The 14,012-nt window shown below is 37.2% G+C and overlaps 2 protein-coding genes across 2 annotated transcripts; both read left to right on the forward strand.

Moving 5' to 3' along the window:
* Positions 1-373: 373 nt before the first annotated feature.
* prkab1a (protein kinase, AMP-activated, beta 1 non-catalytic subunit, a) lies at positions 374-7,151 on the forward strand. Its single transcript, XM_034126062.1, has 8 exons — positions 374-478; positions 2,269-2,453; positions 3,034-3,203; positions 3,501-3,594; positions 3,815-3,929; positions 4,630-4,763; positions 5,252-5,320; positions 5,841-7,151. The coding sequence occupies exons 2-8, from the start codon at positions 2,304-2,306 to the stop codon at positions 5,916-5,918; spliced, it is 810 nt and encodes a 269-aa protein (XP_033981953.1). The 5' UTR covers positions 374-478; positions 2,269-2,303; the 3' UTR covers positions 5,919-7,151.
* Positions 7,152-10,354: 3,203 nt separating this feature from the next.
* On the forward strand, positions 10,355-11,268 carry LOC117478949 (phospholipase A2, minor isoenzyme-like). The gene is made up of 4 exons (XM_034125924.1): positions 10,355-10,446; positions 10,540-10,687; positions 10,780-10,907; positions 11,150-11,268. The coding sequence occupies exons 1-4, from the start codon at positions 10,398-10,400 to the stop codon at positions 11,266-11,268; spliced, it is 444 nt and encodes a 147-aa protein (XP_033981815.1). The 5' UTR covers positions 10,355-10,397.
* Positions 11,269-14,012: the final 2,744 nt, after the last annotated feature.

The following is a 14,012-nucleotide window of genomic DNA, read 5'->3' on the forward strand; positions in this document are numbered from 1 at the left end:
AGATCACATTAAGAAAGTGTGCCAATGTATCATATACATTTGTTTGGATGCTATTTGTAACAATGGCATTTTTACATTTTCTTTGAAGTATCTACATTAGAAATTAAGGCTTTTATCTTCACCAAACACAAAGAGCTGTACATGATCACTCTACCTATCCCATGCATCCACCTAGTGGCCAATATATGCAATTACATGTCAGTGCTACAGCCCTTCAAATATAATCATCATTAAAATACTACAGCCAGATAGGTTAGCTGTTTAAACAAAAACAAGTGCATATGGTGAAAAAATATATTGTGTGAGAATTCAGAAGTCACATGTTAAAGTGTACCATGTTTATTTATTGTCAATCCACTGCGCCTGCGCACACCAGGGGGAGGGGTTAGGGTTATTCAGTGTGACACATGTTTTGTTTTCTACCCATAATAAAATGGGACAGTTAAGCTAACAAGGATACTCTCGAAAAGCTTCTCAGGTAAAAAGCTCACCGAATACGAGTATTTATCATTGTGCATTCGTTGTTTTCGTTTGTCAAATGAGAATTAGGCCTATGTCGCAGCTAGTATCAGCAGCTTGTATGTTTGCGTTAGCAGGACGTCCAGCCGCCTGCAGAACACACTGAGGCTAGCTGCTAGCTGTTGTTAGCTTTAGTAAACAACACGGTACCTCCTATTGCCTCAGATATGAGTCAAACTAAACAACCTACCGTTTAGTAGTTACATGCTAATAAAGCTATTATTCCCAACCAGGTAGTAAAATAGGTTATTTTCTTTAATATAAGGTTTAAAGATGAGCAAATGTAACGTTAGCCATCCGGGGGTCCCTACCTTTAGGGGCTAACGTCAACATCATTTTGCGTTGCATGTTCAATTGAAATGCAGTCCACCAAAGCACTATAAAGGTAGATAATAACAGTAATTTAAAGGCTGCATAATACAACATGTGGTTATATATTATCGTCTCACTCACTAAGATTGTTATTACACCATTACTAGTGGTTAAAACAGTACTCACAGATTATATCAGCAGTGGAAAGTAGCCTTCAACAACAGGAATGCAATTAAAGCAACACCGTTACATATTCTTAAATTTGACTATTGCCTCAATGTTAAACCTTTAATTGACTTAACGCCAAGGGCAAAAGAACATTACAGGAGGAACTAAAAAAGGATAATTAAAGGCAGAACTGTTTTTGATTGTACTAAATTGTACATATGCACCTTATAAAGTGGCCACTAAGTGTTATACTGTATGCATACAGTGTTTGAGCCAGATTAAGACACTGAACTCCATTTAGGCTCACATTTAACTGATTTCATGTAGTGACACATTGATCACATGTTAACCTATAACTGAACAAAATATATCTCAACAAGTGTGTGTAAATATGCTGTTGCTGTTAAACAGTGCACCTTCCAGTGAGTTTTCAATGTCACCTACTTGGTGTCGGTATGAAACTGAATTCCGCTGACTTGAAACGTCCTGGAAATAGGTAATCCATTACTTTAAAAACCATGTCTGCCTTTTTTTTGTCAAGGTCATGTTACCATTGCTTAGTACCGCAGCTGGTAGTGCAGCAAGACGTTTTACATGGAGCTGTAACACATAGAATACAAATATAAGCAATATAAGAATAATAAAGCCAATTCCCAGTAGGAGTTGATTGTGAGATATGTTTTTTTTGCTCAAAAAAGGTGTTTAGTATAGAGATATATGTCTAAAGTGTAAATCACTTCAAACTTATTCTCTGTCTTATTTATCTTTTATGTATATCATTCTATGCTGAAAATAAATGATATGTGAGGATAATCTTGAGCCTTACACAACCAAACAAAAACACATGTCCACACTACTTTTCAGTTTCCTGTTGCAGAGATTGTTTTATGAAATGCAGTATTTTCTGTTTATAAAGCCCCATCCTGCAAACACGTTTTAAAGGTAGCTGTCAGATGATGTAGGGTAGTAAAACGGGCCACGTCTCCTCTGAAGTGGAGTAAATCATAAACCTGTCAAGTCCATTTTACATGGTTCCGACCCACTGCTGCTTGTAATTTGCTATCCACTCATTTGACTGAACCTATTCTGCTGTTCCACATTGTAAATCACTCTAAATAGTGCCCAAGGTGTAACACTTTTTTTATCTTTCTTACGTGAGTGATGAGGTCTTAAAAAGAAGCGTTTGTAGCTGGTTCTCCAGCAGCAGCTATTAATGATTAATGACCTTATTTAAAAAAAGAATGTGTTCTCTGTTTTTTCCCCACACAGTGACCTTGCTCCAGCCTCCTAGAAGACACATCGCCATGGGGAATACAAGCAGCGAGAGGGCGGCCATGGGCCATGGGGAGAAGGCTCAGCAGAGGGACAGCCGGGGAAACAAGGAGGGAGGCGGGCCAAAGATCCTGATGGACAGCCCGGAAGACGCAGATATTTTTCATGGTGAAGATATGAAAGTAAGTTGTCTGAATAACCTGTTGTGAGGACTTTAGAAAAGGTCATAGAGCGGCGCAGTGTTGCCGTGTTTTTGTAAACGAAGCCGGAAGTTAGCATTGCAAGAAAACAACAAAAAGCCAATAGGATTTTGGACTATTGCAGAAAATAAGATCTATGGCAAACACACATTTATGAGTCTTACACATTTTGTTCAGCAGGAAAATCTCCACATATTAACACCTCTTTTATAGTTGTTAAAGCATAAATGCAATAGCCAGAAGAAAAGAGCTAAAGTCATGATATTAAAGAACTACGTCACCACTGCTAAGATAAAGGAGTGTAATGTTCAGCGTTATTACAGTTAGTAAACATCTCATTTGGTCACTTTTTAGCATCTGCCTTTTTTATGACACTTAAAGGCTTCAGGTAAAAAATCTTGTATTTAACTACTTTCATGCATCTGATAAAAAAACATTGTTAAAAAACACATTGACTTCAATACATGGGAACCCGGAAGTACAACAATGCTAACTCAGGTCCAGGTTAAGGACTCATTCCTGCACCACTCTATTAACAATGGTGGTTTTATGGGTATTTTAGGCTCCGTTAGAGAAAGAGGAGTTCCTTGCATGGCAGCAAGACTTAGAAGCAGATGACAAAGGGCCAACTTTAGACCGACCGACAGTGTTTCGCTGGACCGGAGACGGCAGGGAGGTGTACATCTCTGGATCCTTCAACAACTGGTCCAACAAGATTCCCCTCATCAGAAGGTGAGGGGGGCGTCATAAACTCCATAGTGTAGTGTACTTGGGATGTGGTTGAAATATGTGTTACATTTCCTATATTGTAGTCTATATTCATTACTAGTTAATCAATGGAAAGATCTTTACAGTTTTTAGAATACAGGCTAGCTCAGATTTTGTTGGTGCCCAAAATAGCACATTGTATTGTTACTAGATTAAGTTTGTTGTATTAATAGCACCTTTATAGTGCTTATGAGGTTGATGTTTTAAAGAGAAGTACTGTGTTACCTCACTAAATGTTCCCTCCTGTCATCTGTGTCAAAGTCAGAACACCTTTGTGACTATTGTTGATCTACCTGAAGGGGAGCATCAGTACAAGTTTTATGTGGATGGCCAGTGGACCCACGACCCGACCGAGGTCAGCATTACATAAGAAACTATAATGGACTTGGTGATCATTTTTTACAGTCATCAAATAAGAAATTGCGGAGTAGGAGACAGTTAAATGCCCTGCTTATTTATCTGCTATTGTTCAATGTTAACATGTTATTTGCATGTAAACATGTTTTTTTGTTTGTATTAAACTAGTTTTTCATCATAGAAATGATATTGTGTCTGGTCGTTGTGTTTCCTCACAGCCTGTTGTAACCAGTCAGCTTGGGACAGTGAACAACCTCATCCAGGTGAAGAAAACAGACTTTGAGGTGTTCGACGCTCTAATGGTGGACTCGCAGAAATGCTCCGACATGTCAGGTGAGTGCTGAAAAAAACACATGTTGAAATTATTATCTAGTTATTACAGTAAAGAGGATTCCAATATTTGTTTATATGTATTTCTCTCTAAATACATGATCTATTCTATCATTCAAGAATATATTTTAAATAGTCATAGTACTTATAATGAATTGTTTATGATTTGTAGGCTGGAAAATCTATGCAGCATCACAATAGTTATTTTAGAACAGCCCTACCAGCCACTATAAAAAAAAGCTTTTGACACAGTGGATCATGCCTTACTGTCACAAAGACTCTTTAGTATCGATCTTTCGGATAGTTGGTTCGAGAACTATTTATCAGGCACACAGTGTGTGTGGGCAGAAGGTATAACTTCTACATCTCTTCATGTATCCCAAGGGTGTGCCACAGGGATCAGTTTTAGGACCATTGTTATTTATTATTCATATAAAGAGTCTTAATAACATTATTTGAAATGCAAATTGTAATTTTTATGCTGATGGTACACTAATTTACTGTTCTGCGGCATCCCCAAATCAGTCTCTTTGTCAGCTCCAGACTGCTTTTAACATTGTACAATCTAACCTCTAAACCTCATAGTTAACTATTTTACCATGATCCTGGAGTTCTATAGAGATTAAACGTTTTCTAATAGGAGTGTGGAAATGTTTGAAAGTTATTATCTTCGGTCTCATTTAAACTTTTCCCCCCTCATTAGACCTCTCCAGCTCTCCTCCCGGGCCCTACCATCAGGACGCGTATGTTCCTAAACAGGAAGAGAAGTTTAAGTCTCCACCCATACTCCCCCCCCACCTGCTGCAGGTCATCCTCAACAAAGACACTGGCATTTCTGTGAGTAACTGTAAAAAAAAAAAGAAGCTTATTCCACTCTGGTACTTTTAGAAATACGTGTTCTCTATTTTGTGCTGTTACTGTTAAATCCTTTTAGATCTATAATCTTCAAATATGAACCTTTCCTTTGTTGTTTGCCAAGCACAAATACATTTGTATATTAATGGTCAAGTGCCAAAATGATAACAAAAAGCATCTATGGCAATTATTATGATTACATTTAATTCATTATAATAAGTGCAAACATTAGATAGACAATAGACAATTGCTAAGCATCAAACAGTGTTTATACTTGAGCCACAGGCTACAACAACCAGTATTCAATTAAAAAATAAACAAATATCTGCGACATCTACAACATCAGAAAAATATCTACAGAATATAAAATAAATTCAAAAATAGCTAACATAAATTTGACAAGTGTATAATATGAAAATCACACATAAAGATGAACAAATATGTTTTCCTTTGTTTTTTCTCATATCCAGTGTGACCCTGCATTACTCCCAGAACCCAACCATGTCATGCTGAATCACCTCTACGCTCTCTCCATTAAGGTACGTTATAAAAAAAAGATATCGCTATCTTCCAGCATTATGTTCAAATGTGGCACAACCTTCTGCGGTGACTCAGCTTTGCTGATTGGATTGGAAACTGTGAGCGGCTGCAGCTGTTTGCTTACACAGCAGATTGTATCTACGGAATTTCAAGAATGATAACGATAACGAGATGAAGGACAGATAAATTACCCTTTTTTCCACATTGTGTCAGGAAAAACAAACAGAACATGCACGTAAGGATATAAATACCAACATCACTGTCAGACTTCATGGGGGAAAAAAACAAACATGCATATATGTAATACTTGTAACCGACCACACTAGAATCTAGTAGCGTTGGATATTCATTTTCCTCCTTGTTGTTGAGATAAGTGAGTGCTCGTTAGTGTTCCTCCCACTTATTTATGTGGTTTACAGCTCTGCACATAGTATGATTGATACCACTCTTCCCGTATTTGTCTGTCGTAAATGTATGCATTGCATTGTTTGAATTTTCCCTTGTCTGCTTATGTTACAGGATGGAGTGATGGTGCTCAGTGCGACACATCGCTACAAGAAGAAATACGTCACCACCTTATTATACAAGCCCATCTGACCGCGCTTCAAATCCTTTTAAAGAGTGTACAAAATATTAGCTCCGTAACATAGAGAGCAGGGAAATCCAGGACTTATCACCTGGATGAGAATCTCCCATTTAGCTAATAAGAGGCTAACAGCTCTGAGATGATATTTTGTACACTCCGTTATTGTACACTCCAATCCTACATAATCTGCCTATATTTGTTCACTGATAACCCTCTCTAGGTTTCATTTTTGCTATAAGACATTTAGAGAAAGGTTGTTTGTGGTAAAAAGAGACAGAAATGACACGAGGAGGAGTGGTAATGGTTCGAAAATGTGACTGAAAGTCCTCAATTACACGAGGTCGCTGTAGCGTTTCCCATGATTGAGACAACAAAGGTACAATCAAGAATGTGAATGTCGAGGTCAAAGAAGAATTAAATGCACTGCAGTAGTTTTCCACTGTTTATCATAGCGTTTTGTTCAGTGTTAATCATAAAGCACACAGTAGATATTTTCTATCATTTGTGAAGTTTTTTTTGATGATGTGGTTTGTTTTTGACTTGCGGTGGTAAGTTAGTTTTTGACCAAAACGTAACACTTTTTTAATTTTTAAAATTAGCTTTCCACTACAAGAAGGTTCATTTCTAATGTAGAATATGCATACAGTGTATGTACACTTGCAGGACAACGATGTATCAGAAGAAGAATGCTAACCCTTTTTAATTTATTTAGTGGTATTTACACTAAAAAACATCATTTTCATTCATTTTATAAAAGTGCATTCCAGAAATCAATTGTCAAAACAGCTTTGAAACTGTTTCAGAATGTGATGAAACAGACATATAAAACAGGAAAACAAAGATATATTATTAGAAATAGCAGAAAAAAGACTTGATGAAGGGACCAGCATTGGATCATGTGACAGTCGTACCGTTAGTGAAGTTAATAATTATTTTTTTATAGTTAACATGTTTGTAATGTTCATGTATTCCATGAAGTTTGAAGGTCCTGAATGTGTTTTAAGTTTAAGATAGGATTTGTAGCATCTATTTGCATCAATGTATCATAAACAGGCCAGTACAGACTGACAATCTCCTTTGTTTTTGTTACTTCTGCTTTTGTTTTAGATCTAACATGGTGATCATTTATTCATTTCAAATGCTAGGTTTTGAAATCATTTTATATCATTTAAAAAAAGTGTTGCTTACCCTTTGAACCAAGCTGATGTGTACACTTTTGTATTAAATATTCCGTTACAAATTCATAAGCAGTTTGTTGTGTTTTTGAATGTTGCAGTAGCTATTTAGGTTAAAAGATCTCTACATAAGTCATGATTACAAATAAAGTATACATTAGAATTAAGTAAATGTCAGACAGTTCCATGTGAAGAAGGTCATGTTTTTTTTTTTATTCAGTCCACTTTTATGATGGACTAGACCAAGGTTTTTTAACACACATCATCCATAACTGTTAAGTGCCGTAGTGTTTGTGTGTCTTTCTCTCTCTCCCTCTGATTCCCCAGGTGCAGCCTGATTGTCCCCAGGTGCAGCCTCTCCCCAGGTGCTCCAAATTCCCAATCAGGGCCTCCTTAAAGGACCTGAGGAAGGCTGCAGTGGCCTCTCTCTTTCTCCTCTGGCTGCACGGGTGCAGCACGGCGTTTTCGTCTTTGTGTGGGACCTGTTTGTCTATCATTGGTGGATTAAATCTCATTTTGGTGACTTCAGAGATCAGTTTCCTCTCTTTTTTCTCGTGCTGGTCGTTCTGTGTTTTGTTACTCCCCTTCGTACCCCTAGATTTTTGGAGGGAACGTAACAATAACAAATGGCATTATCCCCAAGTGCTCAAAATTAAAACAAGTAACTGAAATAAAAAGATAAGACAATGAAAACACACACTATACTAAATGGTCATTATGAAGATGTAATTGAATCCTTTGGAATGATGTTCAAAGCAGCTTTTTGCCAATAAGTTGAACATTAAAATCAAGTTGTTGCCACTTAAAGCATTTATTTGAAATATGCCTGGCAATAAAGTACTAAAACACCATGTGGTGCTTGAGTTTATTGCTAGAGTGAGTGGGGATTGGATCATAACGCAGTTGCCGATATAAAGTTAAAATGGCGATAAAAAAAACAAAACACTTTCAGTAGGTGTATCGCCTAGAGTCCTCTGCAAACTAATGCTCAGGTAAAAACTTCTCAACACACAGGCCTGCCTCAATTTTGTTGCAGAGTGACAAACAGATCACCCTTTTACTTCCTGTTACCTGATGATTGTGGCCAATCAGGGAAGACCTCTGGAATTAGTGACACAGGTGGCATCAATCAGTCCTCGTTTGGTTATCATTTGAAGTCGATTATGCTTGGCCTCTCAAAAATACATCCATGTTGTTAGTACAGTTTAAAAAAAAAAAAACATTCCCTTATTTTGGAATGGTTAACATTTTAGCAGAATAAATACCTATAAAATACATATTTAGTGTGTGGTCTTTCTTTTTAAATATTCATACCAACGTTGATTCAAGGAGAGTCCATTAATTGAGTAGAGAAAATATGCTCCATTAAAGACCGTAAAATATTCAATATTCAAATGCTTTATTGTCATATTTACTCGGCTTCAGAGTAGTTTGGCAATACAAAGCTTAAAGGTCCCATGTCATGCTTTTCCGGTTATTACCCGTCCCCTTGTGTGTTATGAAGGTTTTTCTGCATGTAAACGGTCTGCAGAGTCACAAACCCTCAAAGTACACCCTGTAGCGAGTAAAACTCTAACACAAAAAATACCTGTCTATGCTGCCCCAGAACGCCTTGTTGTAGATTTATCTTTTTCCATTTGTTTCTTCCGGGAACCGCATGACGTCATGCGGTTCCCGGAACCAAAATGGACCAATCCGCGGAGCTCCTCACACATCAGGACCTTTAGCGTAAATGTTCAACTAACAGGGAGTCCCATTGACTTGCATATAGCTCCCTGGTTGGTAATAGACGAGTTGGGAGAAATGCTCTCCGCAGACCCATTCTCACAGCGTTTATAAACCTTTTTCTAACTCAATATCAAGCCACACTTATTGTTTTTACTTCGGCTGTGAGTGTTTGTGTGTGCTCAGGATGAGTTTCGCTGTGTCTCGCTGTATCGCCGACCCGGAAACCACACCAGTAAGCCAGCTCACTGAGCAGCGAGCCTCGCAACGTCCCGACCAATCAGAGCACACTGGGCTGACAGGGAGGGTGGGGGCAGGAGCTCCAACAAGCCGTTTAGGACAGAGAGTGAATAGCTGGTGAATACACATACTTTACAGAGATGCTGTATGAGAAACCAATGTGAGTTTGGAAAATTGCACAATATAAATCTATTTTAGTATACCTCAACAATGGAATTATGATCAGTAGAAATGGCCATGACATTGGACCTTTAAGTCCCATGCTCCTCCGACAGTCCAACATACAATTTACTTAAGACATCAAAAGAAAAAAATAGTGCAAGAAATAGTGCAAGTGGCACAATGGTAAACATTAAGTAACATTACATGAGATGTAAAAATAAATACTTTACTGTTGAATAAATGACTACTAATATATAAAAATGTGGACTATAAACAAAATGTTCAGTACAGTCCCAGATTTAAAGTTTCATTGTGATTGTGGCTGATAAATAAAAATAGAAGATTACCTAATGTGAATTCACAGATGTGCTGGGACACTTTCTCCTGCCTCTGTACAGTACATGTACTTCTGAACACTCTGATCCCAGTGCTCATCATATCATCAGCGTTCATATCACCAACGCTTTTAACTCTGGGATTTCCCACGTCTCTGTACATATGTCAACTTGCAGACCGGTCCCATGATTATCTCTATATTGGACATTAGGTCCGGGGTACATGCTGCTTGCTGTGTAAAATAAGACATTCAGTGACATAATAATGTTAACACATGTTAAGAAAAAATTGCCGAAAAAAATTGCCGAAAAAATTGTTGGTTTTGCATACAGAAGAATTATCAAAATAGTTTTTCAATAAATGTATTGTCAATCAGTTAATCTGCTTATTGTTTCAGCTGTTCATTTTAATAGGTTTTATACAGTGGCATGAGAGGAAAATACTAAAGTTAATGACAACCTCCAATCCTTACATTCCTTTATATTGTGAGTACCAGTCACATCCTACCAATGACTCATCATGTAGAGACACAAATACCTTTTATAAAACACAGCCCTCACGAGAAGCTGTTGATATATTTCAAGCCTTTAAAACATAACTAAAACTCCTATTGCCATATCTACTGTTCAGCCCTGCACATGGATCCATAAGCCCATGCTGAGGAACTCTAGTATAGACAAATCACCAACAAACCAAACATGGGTCAGGGTTCAATAAGTGTGAGAATTGTACATGCTTTAACATATGCTGTGTAGATTAGGGGAGGAGACAGGCCCTATTTACTATATATATACGAAGAAGGCCCAATGCAAGAGTAAGTGTTACTCTGTGACCTTCCTGCTGACTGACAGGATGAATACCCTCCAGGTTCTGTTTCTCGTGGCGGCCGGCCTCTCTGTCGGTGAGTACGACTCGACATAAGCTGTTCATCTCGTGGTTGTGAATAGATGTCTCTTGAAGTTGAGTATTAAGGGGTCTGCTTGTTTTACTTCAGTCACCTCAATGGACTACAAGGCCTTGAACCAGTTCAGAAGGATGATCCTGTGTGTGATGCCCGATAGCTCTCCAATTTTCGACTACGCTGACTACGGTTGCTACTGTGGAAAGGGAGGCTCCGGCACACCTGTGGATGATCTGGACAGGTCATTATTCACTTTGCTTTTGAGTCAGACAACACTTAAAAAAGACTAGTTTTGTTCAGTCTGTTTCAACTTCATCTCGTATGATTTTTTAGGTGCTGTAAAGTGCATGACAAGTGTTACAGAGATGCTAGGCAACACCCTGAGTGCTGGCCCATCCTTGACAATCCCTTCATCGAATTATACAGCTACAGCTGTGACAACAAGAAGGTCTCCTGCGGCAGTGAGTACACCCAAACAATGTGAATTATCTTCTCACGTGATCTTTTAAAATTGTACATTTACTATTAAACCTGCAGAAATATGACTTCCCCCACCAATTGTATCACTATACTATATGTTAATTTCTTGGGTAATTCTAACAGGGGTGACATATTTAAATGTCAATGAGAATACATTTTTTTAATTCAATACTTTTTTAATTATTAGTTGGCTTTTTGATAACCTTTTCTTTATTGTCCATAGGCAACAACGACGAATGTGAGATGTTCATCTGTGAGTGCGACAGGAAGGCCGCAGAGTGTTTTGGCAGAAGCCCCTGGCTCCCGGAGAACGAGCACCTTCCTAGCGACCGTTGTCAGTGACAACAAACAACTGGAAAATGTTTGGATTATTCTCTTTGTTTAAGCCCATCTTCTTCTTCTTCGATATATATATGTAGAAAGTACATTGAAAGGGGTTGTGACCGCAAAAATGAAAATGGCAAATGAAATAAAGGCATGTTATATTGTTTTTGTGATTTATGTGTACGTCAGTAGGTGTTAGATGTTTTTTAGGTTTAGAGTTTGGGTCCTTATCAAGTATTTAAAAAAGGTTGATGAAGTTATATCACTCATTTTAGATGATACATGACATGTACTAGTACTACGATTGCAACTTATAACTGTAACGGCTTGGCTAATGTCTCTAAAATATATTAAGTTTTTACTTGGTTGAAAGATAAAAACAATATTCAAATTATTTGTGTGCAGGAAACGCATTCTAATTTGGAAAACGAGTTGAAATGGAAATCAGAACGGGGTGGAGATATGTATTTCAGTCATGGCACTACTAATAGTAGGGGTGTTATGATTATGTTTAAAAAAGAAATTCAACACTTAGTTCATTCTGTACAAATTGATGAGGATGGAAGGTGGATTATGTTAGAGGTGACAGTGGATGACTTGCACGTAAATATCATTAATATCTATGGACCAAATGATGATAATCCAAACTTTTTTGAGTAGATCCATAAAGTTATACGGTGTTAAACATAAGTAAGGATCGTACAGGTACTCATTCTTTTAATAATCACCCACAGGCCTTAAATGAAATCCAACAACTCAAGGCATCCTTAGATTTAGTGGATATTTGGAGACAAACAAATCCAAATTCAAGCAGGTATACATGGCGTAGGGAACAACAAGCTAGTCGCATTGACTACTTTCTTATCACCTTTTCCCTGGTTCACAAAGTATTAAAATGTAGTATTGGTGACCGATTAAGATCTGACCATGCCATCGTAACACTGCAAATTATTACAGCAGAATATCCCAGAGGGCGGGGGTATTGGAAATTCAACCTATCACTTTTACATGATACAGATTTTATTGAAAAAACGAAAGAACTAATTAAAGATTTTTTTCAAATTAATAATAATAATTCATCGGACCCTCACAACGTCTGGGAAGCCTTTAAGTGTGTTTTTAGAGGACACGCTGTTAAGATGGGGTCATGGAAACAAAAACAATATTTGATAAAGGAGAAGAGTCTAATAGAGGAGGTAAATGAATTGACTAAAACGTTGGATGAAAAGCAATCGTTATGCATAGAAACAACTTATTTGATAAAAAATAAACAACTTGAACTGGAACATTTATACTCTGAGCGTGTGAATGGTATAATTTATAGATCCCGTGCCACATGGATGGAAAAAGGGGAAACGTTTTTTAAGACTCAACCAAAGAAATTCTGCCAAAAAAAACCTTATGAGCCTGTATACTCCAAATGGTATTCTACTTACATCTCCACAGGAAATATTAGCTGAAGAGGTGGATTATTTTAAAACCTTATATGCTCTGGCTCCAGAGTCTCTTGTAGGATCCAATATTGAGTTATTTTTTCAAAAGAATTATGATCAGATACTGTCAGTAGATCAGCAACTAAGTTGTGAAGGAAACATTTTAGAAGAAGAGTTACTGGATGCTATTAATTCCTTCGCTCCTGGTAAATCACCAGGGATTGACGGTATACCTGTTGAAGTTTATAAAACCTTCTACACAGACATTAAAAAACCTCTATTGGCATCCTTTAACTACTCCTTTACACAAGGAATATTATCAGATACACAGAAAGAAGGCATCATCACATTGTTACTGAAGCAAGACCCAGAGGGGCATTACAAGAATCCTGTTCATATGAAGCATTGGAGACCACTGACTTTACTTTGTTGCGATACCCGCATTCTGTCCAAATGTATTGCACGGAGAATCAAAATAGTTATTGGGAATATAATAAAACATGATCAAACAGGTTTTATAAAAGGGCGTTTTATTGGAGATAATATTCACCATCTGCTTGATATGATAGATAATCATGAAGAGGATGGAAAGCCAGGGCTTTTATTTATTGCTGACTTTGAAAAAGCCTTTGATACAGTAAAATGGGATTTCATTCAAAAAATATATAAATTCTTTAATTTTGGGGAAACCATTATACAGTGGGTGAAGGTTTTATAACCTACCAGTAAAATAGTTAATAATGGATATTTATCAAAAAGCTTCAGCCTGTCCAGAGGCATACGTCAAGGGTGTCTACTGTCTCCATATCTGTTTCTATTATGCATTGAAATTCTTGCTATCAGAATTATAAACAATTCATGTATAACAGGCTTAAGATCAAATGGTATTGAAACAAAAGTGACATTATATGCAGATGATGCAACTTTCTTTCTACAGCCTGAAAAAACTGCATTAGATGCCCTCATAGTTGATTTAAATAACTTTTCAAAATTAGCTGGGCTAAGGCCTAACTTTGATACTGTAAATGCTGTATTATGAGAATAGGAACATTAAGAGGCACAGATTTCAAGCTACAATGCTCAGCTCCAGTCAAATGGTGTAATGGTTCAGTAAATGTTCTGGGAATTCATATTCCAGAAAATCAAAAAGATCTAGTTAAGGTCAATTTTGAGCGAAAAATGCAGAAAACTGAGAAAATAATTCAACCTTGGAAAGGGAAAGCTCTCTCATTACAGGGAAAGATTACATTAATTAATGCTCTTGTGATTCCACAGTTTGTTTATCTCTTAATTTCACTTCCCTCCCCCTTCTTTAAAAGCTTTGAACAA

The sequence above is a fragment of the Trematomus bernacchii genome, unplaced genomic scaffold (assembly GCF_902827165.1).
Source record: "Trematomus bernacchii unplaced genomic scaffold, fTreBer1.1, whole genome shotgun sequence".
Taxonomy (NCBI): Eukaryota; Metazoa; Chordata; class Actinopteri; order Perciformes; family Nototheniidae; genus Trematomus; species Trematomus bernacchii.

Coding starts and splice junctions, on each gene's coding strand:
- prkab1a (XM_034126062.1), top strand. CDS start 2,304: ATGGGGAATACAAGCAGCGAGAGGGCGGCCATGGGCCATGGGGAGAAG. Junction 3,204..3,500: donor AAGATTCCCCTCATCAGAAG/GTGAGGGGGGCG, acceptor TCTGTGTCAAAG/TCAGAACACCTTTGTGACTA. Junction 4,764..5,251: donor ACAAAGACACTGGCATTTCT/GTGAGTAACTGT, acceptor TCTCATATCCAG/TGTGACCCTGCATTACTCCC.
- LOC117478949 (XM_034125924.1), top strand. CDS start 10,398: ATGAATACCCTCCAGGTTCTGTTTCTCGTGGCGGCCGGCCTCTCTGTC. Junction 10,447..10,539: donor GGCGGCCGGCCTCTCTGTCG/GTGAGTACGACT, acceptor GTTTTACTTCAG/TCACCTCAATGGACTACAAG. Junction 10,908..11,149: donor CAAGAAGGTCTCCTGCGGCA/GTGAGTACACCC, acceptor TATTGTCCATAG/GCAACAACGACGAATGTGAG.